This window comes from Solea solea, chromosome 11 (genome assembly GCF_958295425.1).
Source record: "Solea solea chromosome 11, fSolSol10.1, whole genome shotgun sequence".
Taxonomy (NCBI): Eukaryota; Metazoa; Chordata; class Actinopteri; order Pleuronectiformes; family Soleidae; genus Solea; species Solea solea.
This window is the reverse complement of record NC_081144.1, coordinates 7,838,767-7,863,667: the sequence shown is the minus strand read 5'-3', so window position 1 is coordinate 7,863,667 and position 24,901 is coordinate 7,838,767. Positions and strand designations below refer to the sequence as shown.

The following is a 24,901-nucleotide window of genomic DNA, read 5'->3' as shown; positions in this document are numbered from 1 at the left end:
TTACCCACTGCTTGTTGTTAAGAGACTGTGTAAGCAGCTAGATATTTAAACTTCCACCTCGAGGAAAGCCGGGCACGCGGCCAGTTGCTCAGCAAATGGGATGGTTTTTATTACAGGACACAAAGGAAGCGAGAAGCATGTGAAATAGAAAACACGCACACAAGGAAACATGAACGAAATAAAAACTACACGCTGTTGTTTTCGTTAGTAACTTCCCTGGTGTACGTTATGAGCTGATGTAAGGGAACTTGGGGATTCGGCGATAAATGACAAGTCCTCGGGGACCGGCAGGCAAAGCAAGACACAACATATTTTATCCAACTGTGGACACAGCTGTTTTCCTGGTTCTGTGGGGACTCGCTTGGATGTACTGCCATGTTTCCCTTTTGTTCGGTTTCCTTTTTTCTGTTGCTCGCTCTGACAGTGCCACCTTAAACCGCCCAAAAAACAAATCTCCAGATTTTAGCCATGTTAACGTCTTTGGAGCCTTAGAAGTGGCTAGCAAACATCTATGAAATAAGTTTGTTTTATTATTTATATATATATATATATATATATATACAGTATATATATATAATAGCAAAACATAATGAAGCAATCAAGGTAGGGGTCACCAACTATATTTGTCGAAGGGCCAGAATTTTTCTTGGCAAATACTTTGGGGGCCGGGCATTCAACTAAAATGGAATAAAATTTACATTTTGGCCTTGTGGTTTATTGTAGTTCTGAATATTTATTTGGTTTTAATATTCAAATTTTCTTACAAAATGGAAGGAATTGTTAGCCTTTTTTTTTGTTACTGAGAAGTCTGTTGGTTTGAAACTTGTTGTGGAGACTTTGAAATAAAAACAAATGTGAAGCAAAGGCATGTGAAAATTAGAACAGCATGTAAAACAATAAATGCGAAGAAAAAAATCAAAATTGTTCGGTGCGCTGTGGAATGCTCGCTGAGAGACCACAAGATTTCTTTTTTTTTTTTTTTTTTGCTTTTCTGGAATTAAGTTGTGGGCCGGATTGGAAGCATTGGGGGGCTGGAGTCGTTCCTGGGTCCAGGCCAGTTGATGATCCATGCCCTAGGGATTGAGACAAGCTGTGTTTTTGGAGTTTAAACAATTCAACCTTTCCAGGCCATGGCTCCTAATATTCTCATTTTACCTTACCCATAACTTGTGAAAAGGTGTGACAAAAAATATTGGAGTCACAAAGGATAGGATATAAGCACCAAATATGGAGAAACGCTTAAAGGTAGGGTTGGAGATCCTGGACAAACAGTTTGAGCAGGCTACATTTTTAATTCAAAAATCAGACTTCCCACCGAAGCTACATCTCCAGAGCACGGGGGGGGGGGGGGGATTATGGATGGTGTTTTCACAGGCCTATCCGTTCCACCGATGACTGACATTTTTTATTTTTGTGACAAATCATTAATTAACTGGTTACAAGCAGGTTGTGAAGAGGATTTTAAGCAACACAGTAAGAAATGCTAGAAAGAATAATCTCCCACCCTACCTTTCAGAAGACATACTGTATTATTTGCTGATGAGCCCAGAGCTCCTAGAGTTTATGTGTTGACCTGTATAGTCCATATTGTTTCCCTTTCCTTTCATTCAGGAGAATATTTGGATCCTGTGTGCCGAGTACCCAGAATGAACCTTTTGCTGGAGGGTCTGGATTTCCTGCCTCACTTCAGCCAGCACGTGACGAGCACGGCCGTCCAGAGAAAATAACATGAGCCACTTTTATGAATAGTGCCATTTAAAAGGGATTGGTTTCGGTGAGGGCCTAATGATGCCACAGTACTGGCGTCACAGTGAGCGAGAGGGAAGAGTGAGCATTCTTTCCAGGCACTGGAGCAGCACTTGCAGACTAGTAGACGGGAGTGAGATGGTGTGGCAACTTTCCATTTTCATATACGTCACTCACTCCTCAACTCTAACCCTGCAGATGCCCAGTTGCTCTCCACGGATCTGTCCAGTCATAACAGTAAAAATCAAAGCCCTGGTGAAGCTGGTGATTTTGCACATCTGTCAACATGATCTGAGGAGACTGTGGGAGACACTCTGTCACCCTTATTATGATATTCTTTTTTTTTAAGAAATCCACATCCTTTCCACATGCTTCTAATGTGCCCCATCATCATCAGTCCTGGTGACTGTCTTCCAGCCAGTGGAGAGGTGAAACAATAGAGAACACAAACTGTTGATGCATAGTTCTGTGTACTGCTGCCACAATTGTTCCACAGCTTCAAGTGAACGTTTTTTTTGTCCCAGTTTGTGTTTTGCTTGTTTACTCACACGCACAAACACATAAGGTGATACACTAAGATGAGAGGGAGAATTTTAATTACTCACTTTGCACGGTATTTTGGCGTTGCACTTCAATAAAGAGACACATTTAGCAAGAAAATATAACTGATGTAAAAAAAATGTGTCATATTCTACAAAGGCTCTGGATCCATGTAACCCTGTGGTGTCAGGCTTAAAAACTGCCCTTTAACATAGTAAATTAGTTGGTTTTTAATTATGTAGTACACACATCTTGTGCAGATACCAATAAAAACACTTGTCACTATTTTGGGGTATTTATTATCTACCACTTATCCTTTGAGGGTTGCAAAGGGAGCTTGAGCCAATTGGTGGAATAGAATATGCTATGAGTGAACAATGTTTACTCAAAAAAAACTAAGAGTACCCTAATGAAACCTGAGTACTGACCTGACAAAAGGTTCTTTCGGAAACACAGAAAACATCACACAACTGTTTTTACAAGCTGAGTAAACTCGTACTATCAGAATCTGCCATTTCACATCACAATATGATCGCCCTTTTTTAAAATAAAACCAAATGTGAGAATGTCACCCAATCACTGATGGGGCTGTTGTTATCCTTATTTGGTTTGCAAAGCCTTAGCCTGCTGAAAGGAAGTAAATGTCACAGCAGTGAGTCTCTGCATCCTGCATCCCAGAGCAGAGACCTCAGGGGTTACACTGGCTAAAGGCCATTCATAAGAAGCTGCTTCTGGCACAGGCCAGTGGGGAGTAGTGGGGGGGGGGCAAAGTGCCACTTTATCCAGCACACAACTTCCTGCCATTGAAGAGAGAAATGAGCAAATAATCAGACATTGTTTCCCAGTGAAACACAAGATGCCTGCCTTTTGAGGTGAAAGATAACAAGTCAGTGTACAGGAGAAACACTGAAGATTACATGTGTTCTTACTGTCACAGGCCGTCCTGAGAAATTAAAGGTTTAGTGAGAGTAAGAACTGTCATCGGATAAAGAGACTGTAACAAACAAACAACTGTTTGTTACTCCTGCCTTTCCCAAGCTCATCAAGGTTCTACAGTGGCCTTAATGCACCAGAAAGAATAAAAACATGAAATATGTAACAGTTGAAATAGGGAAAATGTGTTACCCATTTATGAGAGTACATGTGATTATACGCACCTTCTTTGGTCATGTATGATAAAGTAGCAGCCATACAACCAGGCTTTGCAAGGTTGGAGTACAGTTTATACTTAATAATGGCAGAAAGTAATGAAATTAATGAATTACATTTACATGCGTTACTGTAATTGAGTTTTTTGTGTACTAAAATGTGTAATTTTACTTTTACATTTGTTTTTTTGGAAGTACTGTACCTCGCTATGGTGTAAATCACATCCGTTACTAAGACACTGAAAACTCACCCATTTTGACTGATACTTTATGTGTTGACATCTTTTATTTTGTCGGCACTTTAATGTGTAAAGGTTTGCCTTTAATTAAAGAACAATTAATGTGAGATTTGTGTCCCCTTGTCCTTTTTGCACCCCACAAGAAACAACCCCATTTACTTGAGCACATTGCTTGAGTACATTCTACTTTTACTTGTACTTCAGTAAAACATTATCAAAATACTGGCACTTTTACTTGAGTAGAATACTTCAGTAATATTTCCACCTCTGTTACACGGACTAGCATCGTGAAACCCCAGCACACCTGAGTCTTTGATTAGCTTCTGCTAAGCTAGCTCCATATCCTTCTCAACAAAAACACTACAAATGATAGTAAAGTACGTTATTCTAAAGCCAAGGAAGGTAAACAACGTATTTTTCAAAATGATTATACACTTAAACAAACATAATAATGGGTGGTATATTCAATTAGTGAACTAAATGTGACACCGTGGAACTTTAAAGCCAGACCAGTGATAAGAGTAAAAGAGACCGTCCTACTTTCACCAGTGGAAAACACTCCAGAAAAAACACTCGGCCGTGTTGATAATCGTCAGTGATACCAACATTGAGAACCGTGGATAACAAGCAGAGCTCCACATCTCAGTGTGTGTAACAAGTGGAGTGAATGACACACACATACTGAAGAGAACACCAGGTTGGCTGTGTTCGGCAATAATGCACTGGGTTTATGCTGCCATCTAGTGGGGAATGATGTGTTTAGCAAAAAAGGTCATGACCTCCAGACACAAAGGAAAAAGGTAACTCATATTCTGCTTCTCTGCTTTGGTGTAAAAACAGTCTACGGTCACATCAATTTTTGATTAATAGTTATTATAATTGTCCAGTCAAATAAACTAAATAATAACCTTTTTCCCCCCACTTTTTGAAACATACTGTATTACGTGCTGTCTCATGGCTGTAATAAACAGTAATATTTAATATTTAAGATAAAAAGATTATACTGTTAATCACATTAATAGTATCATAACATGCTGAGAGGGAATAACCTTTAAATCCTGTATTTGTCAACAAAGTAAATTCAAAAACACAAACCGACAAACATTATCCTTTTGAAATTAGTGTTTTATTTTATTTTGTATAAAAAAAAACCTTTGTGTCCACTTTAGGCAACAGTTAGCATGAGAGTGATTCTCACAGCCGTTTAGATTAAGTCAAAACATCTCAGTCTCGTCAGCAGTCACACTGATTCACCTCACTCACACGGACAGACACACAATCACATGGTGTACTAGAGTTAATTTGATGCAGTGGTTCCAGACCCAAGTCTATTAGTGGAACACCGAGGACAAAAAGCGCAACAATAGGCAGCTTGTAATCATCATCATCACTTCAAAATGGTACTATTGCAAAGCAAAAGTCACGCGAGGACAAAAGAGCCACAACAGACCCACAGCCTGGAGACTTGCTTTGTTAAACTCTGATGGATGAGAGCATCTTTTAATTAGGCATGAAACCACTGCTTTGGTGCAACTCTTAAGCAGGTTTATATTAAGACCACTGAATTTAAAAGACATCTCATACACGGCAGCACATCCTGTGTTCGGCAAAAGCAACAAAACAAAGGAGTGTGTTGTGTGTAAGAAGAGTCCACACACACACACACACACATGTATCACTCAGACTCAACCTTAAAAAGGACATTTACACGATTGCATTTACACACGCAAAGACAGCACACCTCATCCCATAACTGCCACATTAAGGATTTGCAGTGCAGTAGCTATATTGCGTTTCCTACAAGAGGCTCTTCTTCACTTTGCTCCTCAGTATCAGTCAGTGAGAAAACAGCTCCTTTAAAACCTTTTCTTTTTTTTGTTTCCATGATGGCAGAGAGAAATACAATGAAATGTAAATATGTAATCTTTCAGGATTTAACATACATCTGAGCTCACACTCAGACACAAACACACCTTCATCGCTCATATAGGCATACAAATGTGAAGTAGGCACACACACATACACATACCGATTGAACATAAAATATACAAACTCAGGTTGTTGTCAACCCTTTGGATAAATTAGTAACATCACATAATTTGATCTCATATGACTACCTTCATGAGCACAGGCTGTTGTTTTCTTTGAATCTTTAAATGCTGATTTTCTTCATATTATTATGATATCTAAAGAGTTAACGAGATCATTTATGACTTTAACAAGTGGAAAATCTATTCTGGCATTTCCTCATGACATGACAACAAGCAACATGACATTACAGTATAGCTTTGTGAAGGAAATAACTTCCTTTCTCTCTCTTTAAACAAAAAAAAAACATTACCTAATTCACAAAACACACATTTCTCAAAGAAATAATATCATAGGCATTGCAACTACAGGTAAACTAGGTTTCTTTTTTTTTCTTTTTTTCACTGTTTTGATTTTTTGACCAATCAACTGCATTTGCACGAGCAGCCAGCGTCAGTCTGCCGCTCTGTGCTGCTTTACCTTCATGTCTCGATGCAGCAGAGCAACTCACTGTCTTCAGTTCACTATGTGCATACAGTACATACATGTTTCAAAAAAGAACGAAAAAAAAGCAGCGATCTCGGCTCTGTCGTTCACATCGCAAATGCATATACAGTACACAAATAAACAAGTATTTCCAGGACTATTAGGTCTATTTTTCAGCGGAGGACACTATCAGAGGCCTTCATTTGGCTTGACTACAGCACAAAGACTGCAATGGAACCTAAGCCGGAAAAGTATCTGAGAGTACGCCAGCAATTTGTGTTAGTGTTGATAGCTTTATATACCACCAAACAAAAAGGCTTATGTCAGCATTCACACACTGCGTCTGCTGTGAAAATGAACACAAAGCACTACCGGCTGTACGTCTCATCGACCAATGACTCCCACACACAAGTGTTTTTATGTTTTTTTTCCATTAAGGCCGCGTTTATCACCCCCAACAGAATTACGTACAATGTTGCCTATCACTTCCGGGGAGTGATCTGTATGTGCTTTCAGTATCTCTTCCCCCCCCCACACACACACCCTCATCATGTATCCTCCACAACCTGTAATCATTTGTCATGATAGCAGTAACAAGTGTGAAATGTGTAATTTTTTCATCTTTGATGAAGCTATTGTGCAAAATATCTGCAGAGAAGCTGGGATTAAACTTCAGGAGGAAGTCGATCCACTGCAGCCGCGGACTCGCGTTGGCATTGATCTTCAGGGAGACTGTGCTGATGATGCGGCGCCTTCTCCACCACTGCTGCCACACAACCCTCTGAGCTCAGAGACTTGCCCAAACTCTGCCTACTGGGGATATTTTCAGGCGTGTCACCCTGTGACTCTTCTACTTGTTTCCCCTCCACACACTCGCCTCCTCCTCCTCCTCCTGCGCGTTTCTCTCTCATCTCCTCCTCCGCTCTAGGCAGGGCCTCAAAGGCTGCAGGCTCTATTGGACTGAGTTGATAGTAGAGCAGAGACGTTGTGTTACTGAGGAGGTCAGATGGGCTCTCCTCCTGGTTGTCAGTGATGCACAACACCGTAGCTCCGGTGGGGAACGGCCCCTGCAGAAGGACCTGCTCTACCCCTGGAACCTCTGCCTGTTCAGAGAGCTCCTCTCCCAAAGCAGCAGGCAGAAGGCAGAGAGGCTGCTCTGCAAGACCTCCGGTGTCTAGCTCCTGCTGCACTGCTTCCCCATTAGCCTCCTCCCACTCCCTCCTCTCCTGCTCCTCTGCGCTCTGCAGGTGCAGCACGGCTGTCTCGTTCTCTCGCTCCAATATGTCCTCCTCTGCCAGCAGATCCTGAACCTCCACGACCGCCTGCACCTCCTCCAGCTCAGAGTCCAGGCCAGCAATGGAGGACAGGTCTGGGGAAGTAGGGCAAGTGGAAGTGGGGGAGCATATTGGGTCAGATTCAGCATACGGGTCCCCGGGTCCCTGGATGAGCATCCTCCTCTTCTCCAGGTCCAGTTTCATGATGGTGTGCAAGTAGTGAGTTCTCACACGGAGTGGGTTGAACTCGATACGACCTGCCATGTTGCCACAGCCGTCACGAGAGCAGCCACACGGGAAAGACATGCGATCCACCTGGGAAAGAAAGCCAATAACAATTTCACTTACACTGTATTTGATCAGGGAGAGGTGGAGTACTTCCTCTACTTGAACAGTAAAATCAACAAACCCATCTTCATAAGTTACTGACACTAAACTTAGAGATCACACACAGATGAAACAGCACAAAAACAAGACAATTATCTGGTAACTGTGTAATTTAACAGGTTCAGACAGAGGTGTCCTTTCTCTTGATGAGTAAAAACAAACAAACACGGCCTGACCACTCATTCTGGTTTTTTCTCTCCATCTACACAGTTTTTAATGTCATGGATGCACAATGTTGGCCTGGTCACTCAGTGAAATTGTCATTTACAGTTCTGCCATTTGTTTTATACAGTATTTGCCTCAGAAATGTTATCCCATCTATTTAAATCTGCTTTTAATGTGTAAATGTTGTTGTTTTAAATGAAAACGTTATTAGACATTTTGCACATGCCACCGAAACAGCTTAATCGTATTCATTCATTAATCTTTTTTTTTATGCTGTGCGCTTTCCCTACCATGAAAAGAATAAATCTCAGAATCTCACTGTCTCGCTCCTTTTTGCACATTCACTCTGCTAAACCATCACCTGGCATTTAATTCCCGCCTGGCTGCAGCCACAGTGTCGGGGGTCACAATACAGACGGCAGTCACAACCACACTCCTCCCGTGAGAGGCGGATGGCTCTGAGCTCGGCTTTCTCCCGCGCATCAATGCGAGCGATGCCGGAGGCCCGGAGCAGGGCTCGGCGCCGCTTTGTGGGCAGCGGCTGCAAGAAGAAGCAGTCGTCCACCTCCACGCCGTCCACGTCCAGGTCCTCGTCTGACACGTCCTCCAGAGTCAGCAGGTCAGCCTGAGCGCACTCCACTGTGCCGTTCCTTGTCAGCTGTAGTCGAGAGTTATGAGAGTCATTTGGATCATCTGGTTCACAGATAATATTTCAGTATTATTACAATTTTACTTACTTTTATTCCACACCTGCTTTTAATCCTTGTACATTATTTTATGTAAAGATGTTTTTTTTTATTTGTGTACTTAGTTTTAAGGTGCAGTTCGTACCTTTTGGGGATTTTTGTTGTTTTCAGTGTAATTTAACCTCGCTTTGTTAACAGAAATGATGCAACATTATTTATATGCTGCATCCTTCATCCAAAAACAGGCTCTGTCATGCAAAACTAACAGACCTGACTAAGGGAGTGTTTGCACAGGAGCGGGCAGGGACAAGAAGGGTTTTTCCAGTTTGACACGTTTTTTTGAGCAATTCTGAAATTTGTTTTTGTGGCCACATCTTTGTGTTTTCAGTCCATACTTCTTCCTGTACTAGCTGTCTTGACATAACATAATATGAATCACTTCCTGTTCGCAGCATGAGAATGTCACAGGGCAGCACAACATCTTAACATCAATACACTGAAAAATTCAGATAAAATTGTGTAGAGCTAATAGGCTTAATGTAACAGACATTTGTGTATATTTAAAAGCTAAACACTTTGCAATTTTATATCTATGAAGGTGCTATACAAATAAACTGCACTATGGACTACCCGTGGAGACAAGGGGACTGATTCACTATTTAATTTGTCTTAATGAGCTATACTATATTCAAATGACTATGGTGCTGGAAGTGCTCGGATCCTTAAATTAAGTTAAAAAAAAACAAAAAACCTATCAGGACCACTGTGTATAAATATTCAGAAAAGTATTTCGGAGAATTCAAAACACACTCTGAATGTACCTTCATCTTGCGCGCGTTGAGTTTCTCCTGGCGCAGATGTTGACGCAGCGTGTGCCTGTGGCTGCTCTCCTGCTCACGTGCAAACTCGCCCAGCGTGTAGTGCCTGATGGAGGAGTGGTGACGTGCCATGCCCAGTGAGCTGCCCCCTTGGCTGGGCACGCTCGTGAAGCCCTGCCGCCGGGGGAAGTAATAAACTGTCACCACATCAAAGCGAACCCGTTTCCCCCCTGGTGACGGCTTGTGCCGTCTGAGGATGGAGGTGGCTGCAACGGGAGAAGAGGAAGACATTTGAAATGCAAAGTGGTGCGTGAGTAATGAGTGTAGTACTTTCTCTAATTGACACTGGGTATATAATGTGACTGCAGTTGTTGTTGCTCACGGGTAAATGCAGTGCTGGAAGGGGGGTTGAGGCTGTCGCAGCTGTCAGCGCTGTCGCTGCTGGATATGTCATCGTCAGAGTCCTTAGGTGTAGAGAATGGAGAGTTGTTGTCCACCTCTTCATATCGTCGTTTGAGGCTGAGGGACGAACCTGCCTCCATGGAAACTTGGTGTCTGAGGGAAGAGAGTAAAAGGCGTGCATGAGAGAGGAAATGAGTGGCAGAGTGGATACTCTGTGTTCTTTTTTCGTCAATCAGAGAAGTGGATCGTTTATATCGACATGCTCTTGGTTAAACTCCTTCCTCAACATCACAACAGTTTGGTCCAGACTTCTTTCATCTGTGCTCCATTTCCATCATTTACCATTGACACACACACACATCCTCCATCCTTCCTCACATGAAATCCTTCTTTAAAATCAAGTCTAAAACGTCACCATGGCAACTAGGCAAGCACGGTTCATACACACAGCTATGAGAGAGCAAATCATCCCCATAGCTCCACACTCATTTATTAATTTTCTCTTAGGTTCTGCCATAGAGAGGAGGTGAATGTGAGTGAATGTGAAAGCTGCAGCTGATCACATTTACATTAAATTAGCCAGAGAGGTCACACAAGGTGAACTGACACTGTCAAATGTATATGTGATGATATAAGTTCACACTGCAGTGCATTAAGTTCTATATTAACAAGATGTGAACGTATGAAAATCCATGATACTTGCTCTAAGTGACAGTGTGTCCATGTCCAAAACTGCACCTTGTGCATATCATATTAGCACTTCCTGCAGTATGACTAAGCTGCTTTTAAATGTAATTACTAGTTTATCATGCAGTTCTTCATCTGTATACAAACGATTATTAACTGAGCGTTGGTTTAAAATGTCACATGCTCCTGACAACAACAACATCAAATTATCATTAAAAGAAATGACACAGCTACAAATGAAACACTATTAATTCTGTTTGGTTTTTTTAAGTCTACAAACAGAAAATCCTTATTTACACACACAATACAGAGCAGTGCAGTGTGTCCTTATAGGCTATATTGTGAGACATGATGCCATACAGAGACAAAACCTGGAGCTGCTCTGAGGACAGTGAATAATCCAACAACTACTGCAGCTGTGGTGATGTCACTGATGTCAAAGAAAAACTTCCAGCCCAGGCAGGACTGCAAATGTATCACCACTGCAATATTAACATATGCAATATATATATATATATGTATATATACACATTAGTATAATGTATATATATGTATATTTTTTTTTATTATTATTATTTTTTTTTAAAGAATAAGAAGAAGATAATTGATGAGACAACTGCAATGAAAGGCAGTGCAGCTGGATTGAATCTTACTTCCACAATTCAGGTAGTAAGGGACAATTACTTCAATTATTTTCAATAAAAGCATGTTGGAATGGCACATCATCTTTCTTCACAGTCTGTAAAGACAACTCACCATCTGAGTGAGCAGTGAACCAAAACCATTTAGTCATATCATTATCACAATACTCAACATAATAGCATATCAAATCATTTTCTGACATCATGCAGCCTAGTTGTGCCACGTCTTGTTGCTCAGATCGTGATGCAGGAGAGAAAAAAAGGGTGCACTTTTAAGGTTCATAAGGTTGCTATAATATGTTGTGAGCGAGGAGGCCATGACAAACAAAAGTGCAGGACTTGCAGGATCAGTGCAGACACACACTGGTGCAGTTAAAAGCACTGATGTGAACCATTTTTTCAACTGGGACTCATGCAGTTGTATAAATAGAGCAAATAGAGCAGAGGCTGCATTTTGATAAGGGGGGAGAGGAAAAAAAAAACCCAGTCACCCTCCAGTTCATTTACAGACCTTTCTTCTTGTTGAACTGTGACAGAATACAGTGTGTTTAAAGAAAACTGTGACTTTGTGGTTTATTTACCCTCAGGGAGAGGTAATGTCTCAATGAGGTGTGTGTGTGTCTGCAGCAAACTGACCAGACTGTGTGGGGGGAGGTTGGTTATCAGTCTGACAGGCAAAGCCCCCCCCCCCCCTCTCTCTCTCCAGTATACCAGCTCCTTACTCCAACACACACACACACACACACAATGGCAAACCAGTGAAAACCTCTTCTTACCTGAGGCAGAAACAGGGACCCTTATTCCAACCTCCTCGCAGGTCACTTCTCTGTCCAATGTGAGCTGCACATCAACCTCTCAGATGTCCAGTCAGATGTTTTTTTATGCTTTTCTTTTCTTTTTCCTTTCTTTGTGCAAAACCCCCCACAGCGAGTGTCCAGACCCAAACTGCAGCCGTGGAGCAGAGCTGCTGCTAACCCTCAGTGATTGTCAACCTGCAACACTTGTGTGACACACACACACACAGCACATCTGAGTGTATCAGGCTACTTCAGGCTCCATGCTCATTGTTCTGCACAGTGAACACAGCAGACAGGGAGAAGGAGCTGTCTATAAAAGCTGTCGGTTTGATTTAAATGTAGCATGTCTTGTCTATTTAAAGGGCAGCCGGCGGAGAGAGAAAGAAAGAAAAGAAAGAAGGGGTGTCATAAGAGAAGCTGCGGTGTACTCCTCGACATTCTTAGTGGGAAAAAAATAATAATGAATGTAAATAATCTTATCTTTCTGGTGTAAGACTTGAAGAAATCCGCTGACATCTGTGTCCGTTTATCCGTTTTTTTTCCTCCCTCTCTCTCTCCCTCTCTCTCCCTGTGTCTCAGTGTCTCTCCCTCTCTCACCGGGGCGGCTTCCCTTCGCTCGGCTGGGATAAATAACACTTTATGTCGTCTTCTCAAATGTGTGAAGCGAAAATTTACCGGCTTGGTTAAAATGTTGCTAACGCTGTGGAGAGAAGACGCCTTTCTTCTCCCCCGGCTTCGCCCCGGCCCCGCTTGTTACAGTGTAACAATGGAGGCAGAAATTCTTCCCTGTAGCCGTATATATACTTATTGTGACATCACAGGCATGTCCTGCACCGGAGCATGCTGGGAAATATAGTGCTTTTTTGAGGGGGTGGGGCGGGGGGGGGGGGGCTTCTTTGTTCATATTGAGGAGAAACAGATGTGAGAATTTACACAGTACCACGACACGGATGGTATTATACTGTTATTATTACTACAAACCTTGCAGCTAAAGCTAATTCTCTGTACATGACATGATTACTAAGGTTTTATTAAAACCTTGTTCCCATGGCAACAAATCTAGGAGCATCCATGTTGGTAGTCGGCTTCATTTGTCCAACAAAGGAAAAAGCCTTGAATTATGTATAAAGTGAATCTGATTTATCTACCTGCACTAGCTCCTTTTACATTCAAATATACTATTATATTCAATATTCACGTTTTTATATATCATTTCTTGTACTGCTGGAGGTTCACAGGATGAGAATTTCTAGTACCCATGAAAATAAAGTTGAATATTATGGTACGGTTCGGTACTGTAGAGTATGTTAGTTTTTTTGTGTTTCCATTAGGAATAGTACCAAAATAACCGTCCCCAAACTGTTCCATCTTTCAACACCCTTCCCTTGGGGTACGGTACGGAGTGGGAATCACAGGGTTTGTGGCATGTTTGGATATTTGAGAGACATATGAGCTTTCTTTTTTTAAGAATAAACTACGTAATTCAATTTTTTGTGTGTATAAAATGGGGGGGAAATGATACGAGGTCATTTTAATAATGGAGGCTATAGTTAAAAATATTCTTTTTATCTTTGCAAAGACTGTCTGGAGAGAAAGATGACAGTTAGTACATGGGTAAGTGTTTTAATAATGTTTATGAGATGGGGCTACGATAGACATCTAGAAGACCAAGCTATCAGTTTAATGTAAGCAGTACAATCAAATGAACATAAACTAACTTTATCGACTCACATGCAGCTCTGGTGTGCACAACAACCAGTACATACACATATTGGTATTTGGACGTGGCAAAAAAATTTCCCCAAAAAATAAAAAATAAAAAAAATGAAGAATTGTAAGCAAGTTTAAAAAATCAACAACAGAGAATTAAAATAATCTGCTGACATAATGTGTGATTCATCATGCGTCTTAAAACCATGATCTACTTAAAAATGACGAAAAATAGACTAAATAAGTGGATAGGGATATGAAGCACATGGACCAGTGACAGTTTGCTGGTGTGATTATTAACGTAGACAGTGTTTCATCGTGAATCATGATTCAAAGTAACAATCACAGGTGCCAGTATGTATGCTCCGCTAACTACGAAAGGACCTAAAAGTGACAGGGAATCTGGAATACCACGTTTGTTTGTTTTTTTTTTCAAAAGGACACACGTAGGTTAGGTCTCAGAGGAATTGAAGAAGCATAGCTGTATTCCAGCAGTTTCCTTCTTTGTCCCGACTGCTGATTTAGATGCCTCTTTGATACGAGCGTGTCAGCTACACGTTTCCTGCGTACTGGCATTATGTCGATCCCATACGACAGTCTAGAATGACGACAGACAGCCACTGACTGCTGCCGGTTCTGTCATTGTAACCGTTTCTCTTTTTCTTGGCTTTTCTTTTTTGGTTGGTGTACTTTTTAAAAAAAAAAAAAGAGAGATGACAAATTCTGAAACACGGAGCTTTGGCACACCAGATGCTCGACAGACACATAGACAGCGATAGCAGCTGTCGCGCCACTAACCCTTTGCATGAGACATAAGCGACAAAAGGAAACGCAACCATTTAAGGGAGAAAATGGCAGGGCGTGAAGGAGAAGGTTACTTCACTGCAGATTAAAGAGTCGCTCCCTCAAAAGTAAGACAATAAGGTAGAGTGAGGAGAGATGCTCCAGTCACATGTTCCTCCTAGCAGCCTCAAGACTTTTTTGGGGGGGGGTTGCATCACCACATATTCCAAGAACAGTGAGGAGTACAGAATTCTACAGGGGCTGACTGGATCAGGTCTAAAGAAAAGCTACGCAAATCTCCTTCCCAGTATTCATTTCAAGATGATGTGGTAGCCATCATTTGTGTCGTCTGGAAAAGAAAAGATAAAAATAGTAAGAGAAGGTTTTATTAATAGACCTGCACTGAAAAAGTTCACAGAGAATATATGGTAAAATATAGAAATCAAACAGGCATACCTTTCATTGTGTCCAGAACAAAACATACTTCATCCTGGAAGTTCTGAATCATCTGTTGAAGAGACAGTGATTTATTTAATATGGGAAAGCATAACATCTCGTCCCATTTGCGAGTGTGATTTGAAAATCTAACTTTAGAAGAGGAAGAGAGCTGAGGATTACGGAACAAAAGCAGAATTCTGTACCTCATCACTGACAATCACATGGATGCCAGTGGGACCCTGTTTAAAGATCTGGTTGATCTGTCTGGATGAGATGTTGAAGAGCTGAGCGATCTTCTCTGTGAGCTCAGCAGCTGTAAGCTCCTCCAGGTAGATGGCATGATATACTGCAACCAAACAGAAATGCAGATATCAAAAACAAATCCTTTTCTCAGTAAATTCTTCTACTTAATGAGTGAGTACAGCACTGTCATCTTTAGAAAATGTTTACTCCTGCAAATAATGGACAACACAAATCAGAGAGAAAGAGATGTAGACATGATTAGCAGCTGTGACCACAGCAGAACAAAGACAGCTTTGTCCTCAGATAAACAAAAACTTAACAGTTACTGACGACAGTCTCATTTCTGTGAAGTAAATATGAAGCTACAGCAGGCAGCTGCTTAGCTCAAAACTATAATGTGTAACGTTTGGTGAGTTATTGAGGTTTGATTTTTGTTGTGTACCATTATGTACCATTTTTCTTATGGGGTGTCTTTTATATGAAAACCAAGCAGTACTATCAGACCTGAATAAAGCTGTGTTTCCACCGATTGGAACGGTTTGGTAGGGTACGTATTTTTTGTGCTTCCATTAAGAATAGTACCAAAATAACTGGGCCCAACTGTTCTATTTTTTGGCACCCTTCCCTTGGGGTACACCAGAGTAAAATAGCAGGTTACAGATGGCGCTAGACCAGCTACTCCCCTCTGACCGGTTTTTCAACACCTGCAGTCTATTCTCATACAAAGCTTGATGTCTTGTGGGGTCACAAACCAAGCAGGAAGATAACAAGCTATTCGTTGTCTTCCGGTACGACACTACATAGCCTGCTGACGCTGCCAACGATCACAGCACACACTAGAGCTGCAACCAACGATTATAATCGATTAATCTGTCGATTATTTTCTTGATTAATCGTTTGGTCCATAAAATGTCAGAAAACCTTAAAAAATGTTGAGCAGTGTTCGTCAAACCTGGAAATGAACTTTTAAATGATTTCTTTGTTATCTAGAGCAAAGAAATGAAGAGAATACTCACATTTAAGAAGCTTAAACAATCAGGAATCTTGGTTTAATTATGAAAAAAGCTTCAAACGATTAATTGATTATCAAAATAGTTGTTGATTAATTTATCAATCGATTAATAATCGATTCATCGATTAATTGTTTCAGCTCTAGCACACACCTCACCTTCCAAGTAAAGGTACTGTTGTCGGTTGAAACACAAGCCTGACTCAGGGCTTTACATTCCAAACTAAACTGTACATGACGGAAAGATGGCTTAAGGGAGCGCTTGTGTGTATACAGTGGCTGTGCAGTGGGGAGTAGAGTTAAAGAGGTGGAAAAAAACTTTTATCCCATCAAACTGCTGAATGACATATATACAGTACATATACATATACATATATATATATATATATATATATATATATACATATATACATATACATATATACACACACATATATATATATACATATACATATATGTACATATATATATGATAGATAGATATGTAGATAGATAGTCATACTCCCTCCTGTTTGCAACAGCCTTGCTTCACAAATGCAATGTAGCCTCAGTCTGTCTTGACATAAAACAAATCACTTCCTGTGTGCAGTGTGGGAATGTCGCTGGGCAACACAAGATCTTAACACCATTATACTGAGAAACACAGAGAGCTGCTTGGAGTCGACAGGCGTAATCAGAACTGTGTGAACTCATTTGACAGTGGCTTGACCCTACATGACATTTGTTTATATTTAAAGGCTACGCACTACAGCGTGGAACAGAGAGGTTCAAACAAACTGAAATGCAAACCATCCTGTCCTGCAGCTCCCAGCGCCCCATAAGTGGAGTGTAATTCAAAAAACAAAACTACTCTGCTAAAAAACAAGCATGAACGTCAAGTGTAAAGAGGAACTGACTAAAGAAAGTGTTGGTGGCAGCATCTCCGTTTTCATGCTTCTGTTGCTGTTCCCGTGACTGCTGAGACTCCTGGCAAACGTAGATGGTCAGCCTTGGACGTACCACGCTGTAAAGAGCAGACACACAGAGAAATGAACAACATGTCCATAAAAGTACAAAGACATGCTTGATTTCAATTAAAGGTTTTATAAAAGAGGACCCACCGTCCCTTCAGTGCATTGAAGAGTCTTATGCCATCAGCTGGACCACAGATCTGAATGACATCTTCTCTGGTCAGCTTCAACAAATCTGCCCCTGAGACAGAGAAACAACGTTAATTTCACAGGTTTACATGTGCCGCACCAGCTCCTTGTAAGGGAAGCGTCTTTTTACTAGCTGAAAGAGACACTGCTTGAACATATGTGTATAATTTGCAAGAGTTTTATATTTGGGAGCCATTTTACCTGAGAAGTTGGTGAAGAGCCGAGAGAAGGGTGAGAATCGGTTTCTGTGAAGCCACTGTTGTGCGTCCTGTGGTGTTGCTGTGGGTAACAAATTCTGAGAGAAAAGCTAAAGTGAATAATTAGATTTTTCTGTGTAATAAAGGAAAAGAATTTCAAAGTCAAGCTGGCAGCTGATGAATTTTAAATGATCTACTACTTTCATTCACACCACGACACAGGTCAGATGGATTTCATAAATCCACTTGGAAGTGTTACAAAGAATCGGCTTTGAATTTGTGAAAATGAATATGCAGTGGACTTACATCTGCAACCGGAACAACAGGCTCCGGCTGGTGGGTTGGTGATCCGTTTCTGTGGTGAATGAAAAAGTAACCACGTTAGAATCCTTGATTCCAATGTGTTAACTGTTTATTTCCACTCAGAAGAATTTAAACGTCGTACAACAGGCAGTAATTGTTTACGTAAAGGTAGAAACTGTTTAAATACTCATACCCCTCTGCAACTGGGAAGTTGTTGTGTGTGCTGTTGAAGCCAGGAGACGGGGAGTTGCTCACATATGTGACCTCAGGCCAGGGAGAACACTGCGAAAGACATTCAGTCGTACATTTATGCTGCCGTCACATAAAAGTCTCAGCTTCCCATTTCACATTCAGTGTATCCACACTTTATGCTTTGGTGTGCCGTTCACATGTGTATTTACTAATGTTACATTCATGCGTTTGAATTTGAGGTGGAGTGGCTCAGTGGTTAAGACCGGTACCCTGTGTGCGAAAGACATCATGGCTGATTGAACTCAATTCCATTGTAAGTTGCTTTGGATAATAGTGTCTGCTAAATGGCATGTAATGTAATGTAATTAACCTGCAACAACTATTATGAAAAACAGTTTCATAATTGTATTTTATTCTCGCTAAATACTTTCTACAGCTTCTTTCTTGCTGTTTTTGTACTAATAAACATTATTTCATTTTTCAGCTAATGAACAGACAAAACAAAGAATTCAAAGACATCACTATGGACTCTGGGAAACTGTAGCGAGCGTTTGTTTTCCTTTTTTGTTATACATTACAGAGACTACACAAATAATCTAAAAAAAGAGCTGAAGGTTAACCGACAATAAAAATCATTAGTGCAACTAGATGGAATTGGGGCCAACATCCGTAAACCAACTGCTTTATTTCCTTTTTAATAGTCCTAGTTTAAATAAGAATATGTTTGTTTTTTATAACATTAGATAACATCACGCTCACCTCTGTCAAGATGGTTGTTTCATAAGATGGCTGGTACTTCTCCTTTTCCTGTGGCGCCCTCTTCTCCATCTTCTCCCTGTCTGTCTTCTGTTTTCTGTCTGCACCTTTAGGCTGAAACAGGTCATGTGACGGTCATGAACATCACTAGCAGAAATTAAAAACAAACAAGTGTTTGCATTTCAGTGTATCATGTTTGTTTTTCCATTCATTTTCTTTCCATCGCTCACAGTTCCCTCACCTTAAAAACTTTGACCTGACAGGAGGCAGAGTGGAGATGCTCCGTGTACTCTCCACTCTCGTTTTCCTTGAAAGTGTCGATCTGGATGCGGAATGGAACTCCCTTTTCTCCGCCGTGCTTGCGCATTGTGAATTCTGTGCTGATGCAGTGAACCTAAAGAAGTAAAGAATCTTATATTTTAATCTAAAGGTGGAATATTTGTGATAACATATATATAATATACCGAGTGTGTGAAATGAAAAATGGAACGAATTACAGCATGCAGAATTACATTTTTGGACTAAATGTTATCAACTTAAACACTAATATCCAAAAGTGCTGTAAATTTCCTGAGATTAGTGAGAGTAGGTCAAGAAAACATTGTGGTCCTTCATGCTACCTGGATAAAAACTGAGGTTCTTTTTGATGGATCCCAAAGGAACTCCACAGTGTTAAGCTGAGTAGGGTTAGCCCGGGGGTCGATTATCCCAATTGACATGGGAATATCTGCAATGGATCAACGCAAAACAGGCCATTATCAAAATAGTTCTGAACGGACACAATATTCCAAATATCACCACTGCCACTTTGTCACAGTTCTGGTTCTTTTCTCTGATATTTTGGATGCATGTGTGGAAAGGTTATTGTCGTGCAGCCTTGCGTGATAATTAACTGACAAAGAACCAGAACTGTTGGGGACCTATGTGCAGAACAGACTTTTTTTTGTGCTTAGTGCTCACCAAGGTCAAGGATGCGATCACCAGGCCTGTTCCAGCGCCAGCCTTCCAGCTGCTGATGCTCCGTATACTGAAGTCTTCGGTCATGAAACACCACACGAATAATGCTCTGAAATGCAGAGGATTTTTTTTTTGGTGAAAAGGCTATTCAAGGATGTTACTACAGGTTTCACACGTCTAAATGCAGCTACTTTGATGTATAATGACATGAAATGGCAGAATCTCACCTTCACCATTTTACCAGTGATTTCTGGAAGCTCCCCAATTTTCCGATTGTCGAGCATTCTAATTTCATAGGACTGTCCTGTAATAAAGTAGACCTCAGTTGCTTACCAGGACAACACAAGCCACAGAACACTCACAGCGGATATCTAAACTTTTTAGTTACCTTTCTCACAACAGTGCGACATTTTTTACACCCTCGCTAGATCATTTCTTTCTTTAACAATTCCTTTGCCTGTGGTAATGACAGCATTACTCTAACTCTACAATACTACTTCACTACCAGTCATAACACATCACAATATCTGTAATAGAGGAGAAACTAATGTGTTTTATTGGCCTTCACCTTTTTCACTGTAAACACACATGACAGACTGAACAGTCAGACAACAATATGTCACTATACTGGTGCTTGTTTTTCAAAAACATAACCTTACATTCTAGTTTTCAACAGTGATGGGGTCTCTCTGCCTCTATGATGGTTTACAGCCACACAGATAATAATAACAAATGGGAATTGAATTAACTTTGTGGGTTACAGTTTGTGTTCTTAGACGTGAATAGAATTAGAATTAGTTATTTTTGCACACAGAGAAGAAATAGTGATAGTGAATTGGACATCTGCATTTTTCCTTTTTACACACCAGTAGTGAACACACACACACAAGCCCTAGCTCAGGTGCATGCCATCCCTTGACATGTCCCGGGATTTGAACCAGGTTAGAAGCCCAATTACTTTTCCGCTTTACACAAAGCTGAAAAAGACACCAATGCTAACCTTGGTTGAGGTAGGTGAGTGTTTCGTCATGCAGTTTAACGGCTGGCGAGGTAGCTGCACACAGAACATACTGGAAGGGAAGGATCTTGTCTTCAGTGTCTGGAGGAAGGTTGGACTCCTCCTGCTTGAAGATGGGGAGGGCAAGTACATCACTGGGGAACAGAGACAAAAGAACAAAGCTGTACATTAGCCGCTATACCACATCAATTTTCAATAAATATCTCTGTTAATTTGTCAAATTATTTTGAAACGTATGATTAAAATAAGGGAAAATCTCACGCAACCACCTGCAGCTAACACGGAAGCAGAATGACAGGTTTTTGGCTTTATCAGCTTTCCGGTTCATTAATCATAAAGGCGGAAATTTAGGCAACACCACTAAATACCAAAGTATCCACTGACTAACTCATTGTTCCTCTCAACGGGAGAATTTCTGGGGACCTGCACACACTGTGCGGCGTGTGCAGCAACATAGATGAGAGTGAATTTAACCAGCAAGAAAATGACAAATGACACAAAGTAGATACTGATCTCTAGCACAGACAATTGCCTGTCAACAAAATCCACACAGATTTGACATAATTGTCTTTCCAAAAAGACTGTGTCGATACATCATACTGTAAATAGCTCGATTAAAACTTTAGACATTTCAGACATTTACACTCAATAATTCAGGGTTTAGCTGCATTGTGACATAGATAGTTTCTCCCATAAGATTCCATTAAGTGTAAAGAATAATGTGGCACATGTACAGTAAATATCAGTACAGGCTCTGTACATGAAGTATATTGATGTACTAGTGTGAAGAGAATTTATCTGCACATAATGCATTCTGATCAGGCCAAAATGCCTCCAGGAGAGAAACACAGCTAATTAATAGTTGATTTGAATTGCACTGGTCACGCCTGTCAGATCTAGATTATTAAATGTTATAAACATTTCCTCTTTTTTCAATGTACAAATACATATTTAAATGGAAATGGATAAACAAAAATATTTATCTACCTTGTTGATCAGATCTTAATCTTCTGGTTTAAGCTACCAAGACACGAGCTCGTCATGTGTTTGTGACCAGTGGTCAACTCAATTACTCAACATAATTAAATGATTCAGACAATTAATCAAATTCTCAATCTGTTTTTGGAAACACTGGAAACACATATGTGTATGTGTTCGAATAACTGCAGACTGTTTATTTTTAGTTCTGTTGTCGTTATTATTACCCATTTTAACGAGCCTGTGTGTCAAAATAAAATGAACTGAACTGACAATTTAAAATAACACTAACATAATATTGGTTGTATCACCTGTATCAAAGTTTTATGTATATAAATGTCAACAGGGAGCACTAAAGATGAGCACACACTGCTGATATTTATACATAAACATTTGATACAGGTCAATCAGCATCTAACTGGGTACTAGAGGTATAGTCATAAATTGGACAAGATATTTTCTGCAGCAAAAAACAACATTTTGCTTGAAATATAAGAGAACTGGACTCAAACAATCTGTTCAAAAAACATATGAAAAACGGGTTCATCAATATTTTCAATACATTTGCCCTGTCCAACATTACTCTGCCATCTTTTTGTCTCAATATAAGGTTAGATGTTTGAGTATTTCTAACTGTTGGTACTTTTGAGCATCGCTGTTGTATTGTGTCTGCTAATTGCAGGTGACACCAGTCCTTTGTGTATACGATCTTCATTGTCATTGTCATATATCATCTATACGATAATACTTTGTCAGAACTCAGAACATGCCTGAAATGTGTCTTGCATAACAGCAGCTTTGTTTGCAAAGACATACAGGACAGAACTAAAACTGACAAAAAACATTACGTTTGAAGAGAAACCACACACACAAACACACATTACAAGATGAACAGAAGATGGCGATCAAGGCTCCTCAAAGTATTATATTATATATTCAGTTGAAAGATTGACTTGTGTACATTTTTTTAGTCTAACCTTATTTAATTGTGGAAACTTGCACAGCCAGATGTTAATAGTTTGTATTCATGGCTCAGGGAATGGTTATGGTCAGAGCCAGTCTCAACATGTAGGATGATTCATAACGTTTTTCAAGTGGTTGCCCTTCTGCTTCTACTCTTGGAGCAGATTGTTTTGATTTCACAGCATGTGGTATCATGTCTGATATTTCATCTTGCTGTTTTGTTTTCTGTCCATGGGACTGCAGGTGAAAAATAGTAACTCTGGTGCATCTGCAGAGGTGCTTATTCGTGTACACTGTCCCTGCCAAATAAACCAATTTTAAGTTAAAATTGAGCCGTTCACCACACTGTTCGACACTGTACCTCATGCTGTATGCCCCGGCACCGAGCTCCTGGCCGATGCCGGACAGACTGGCATCGAAGTCCTGAGCCAGTCCGGACTCTATCACTTCATCCGTGAGAGGCAACTTGAGAGCCCACGCCATGGTGATGGCTGCGTGGAGATGTTGTGGAGTGCAGATCTGAGTCAAGTTTTACACCCGTGTCACCACGACCTTTTATGGACAGAGAAATAAGAAGTTAAATGTAGGGTTAGGAATTTGGCTCCATCTGTAAACACAGTCAAAACTTCCCAATTCGCGTAACATTCGCGCGTGCGTGTGTGTGTGTGTGAGCGAGTGAGTATGTGTGTGTGTGTGTGTGTGTCATACTGAACAATGCGGAGCACTTCAGGTCAGCAGTAAGTTGAGTAGTACACGTTTTATGTAACCGCAACACTGCCGAGATCCAAACAACTTGTGGCAAGCTACGATATTTGTTACACACCACTCATTGTATTCGTTTGTATTTAATATTTAACAGCGCTTACCTTCAAGTGAAAAGGCGCAGCTACTTGCTGACTCGGCGACAGTTTCGTGCCATCATGTCGCGCTGCTTCTTCCCAGCACTAAAATAAACATGTCGCGCTAACCACTTAGCTCTAACGACGGAGCCAGTGCCAACGCACTTCGCCAGAGGGATGCTAACTCCTCTTACCCTATGATAACGGGGGGCTCACGGGACACATTATCGTTGTTATTCACACACAGAAAAGCATCTAAGTGAAACCAGGTTCACGAACACATGTGATATTGCGTTCCGCTTTTGTTTGTTTATCTAGCACCTTCAGTAAAACGGGTAACAGTAATTTCCGGTTTCTCTTCTTCGTGTAGTCATTTTTGTAATACTGGCAACGAACAATGGGGCTCATTACTGCCACCCACTGCTAAAGACCGGTAATACAACAGGTAAAGGGGCATGTTCTCCCAGTTTTTCTTTGGTAAATAACGGAATATTTTAGAGGGTTTGACTTTTTGGCCTTACAGGATAAATTCACTGTGTTGGTCAATATGTGGGAAAATAATAAAACTGCCACTACATTGATTTATCAAATATTTATAAATCACACAATCAAGAACATCAGGGAGTGATTTAGAAAGATGAGGTTTATTTATTTTATTTGACAGGAAATTAAACAGAAAAGCATCCAACTTTTGTTTTCCCTTTTATAGTTTTCCCTACTTTGACTTTATATTCTGTGTGCTTTGCAGGGACAAAAACAACAAATAGCTTATATGTTATTTCTTTTATCCATCTCTTTCTGGGTTGTCTTCTCGTATTGAACATTCAAGTAAAAACATACATTAAAGATCTTTGTAATATTATGTTTTTATGGTTTGACATACCAAGTGTCTACTGCAATGTTGGTATGCTATTATTCAAAATGTAAAATGTACCATTGCTAACTTAACTGTATCTTTCACAAACTCAAAGAAAATGTTTAAAGTAAATAATGCGTGTGAGGTTTTATAGATAATCTGCAATATTTTACATTTCAACTGAATAAAAATGACATTAAAATAGGTCTTGATGTAGAAGTTGGTGATTGAAAACTAAAAAAAATATTATTTTGCAAACTTAACTTCAAACTTGCCTCTTTTTTTTTTACATACACCATTTATCACACTTTGACCTTCCAAGTTGTCACTAAAGTGCAAATAATTCATGAATCAACAGAGAAAACTGAAAACTGCCACAATATCGTTCCGACGCATTATAACTCCATACTGCACATGCAACGTTCTTCTAACTCATTCAGATTAAAAACATCATTAACAAAATCTTAGTTTGTAGT

The 24,901-nt window shown here is 40.3% G+C and overlaps 2 protein-coding genes across 3 annotated transcripts; both read right to left on the bottom strand.

Annotated features, from left to right (window-relative positions):
- Positions 1-4,777: 4,777 nt before the first annotated feature.
- On the bottom strand, positions 4,778-12,887 carry csrnp2 (cysteine-serine-rich nuclear protein 2). 2 transcript variants are annotated; one of them, XM_058642596.1, is made up of 6 exons: positions 12,720-12,887; positions 12,024-12,247; positions 9,900-10,072; positions 9,521-9,783; positions 8,375-8,671; positions 4,778-7,776 (listed from the first exon to the last, which is right to left on the bottom strand). In XM_058642596.1, the coding sequence occupies exons 3-6, from the start codon at positions 10,057-10,059 to the stop codon at positions 6,853-6,855; spliced, it is 1,644 nt and encodes a 547-aa protein (XP_058498579.1). In that variant the 5' UTR covers positions 10,060-10,072; positions 12,024-12,247; positions 12,720-12,887; the 3' UTR covers positions 4,778-6,852. The 2 variants fall into 2 exon arrangements, with proteins under 2 accessions (XP_058498579.1, XP_058498578.1); XM_058642595.1 differs by having other exon boundaries at positions 12,024-12,887.
- A 772-nt stretch (positions 12,888-13,659) lies between these two features.
- Positions 13,660-23,918, bottom strand: tfcp2 (transcription factor CP2). Its single transcript, XM_058642601.1, has 16 exons — positions 23,597-23,918; positions 23,092-23,282; positions 20,772-20,923; positions 19,999-20,075; positions 19,775-19,880; positions 19,435-19,541; positions 19,056-19,208; positions 18,818-18,928; positions 18,060-18,148; positions 17,870-17,918; positions 17,568-17,661; positions 17,328-17,418; positions 17,124-17,230; positions 15,179-15,321; positions 14,994-15,045; positions 13,660-14,886 (listed from the first exon to the last, which is right to left on the bottom strand). The coding sequence occupies exons 2-16, from the start codon at positions 23,211-23,213 to the stop codon at positions 14,849-14,851; spliced, it is 1,491 nt and encodes a 496-aa protein (XP_058498584.1). The 5' UTR covers positions 23,214-23,282; positions 23,597-23,918; the 3' UTR covers positions 13,660-14,848.
- Positions 23,919-24,901: the final 983 nt, after the last annotated feature.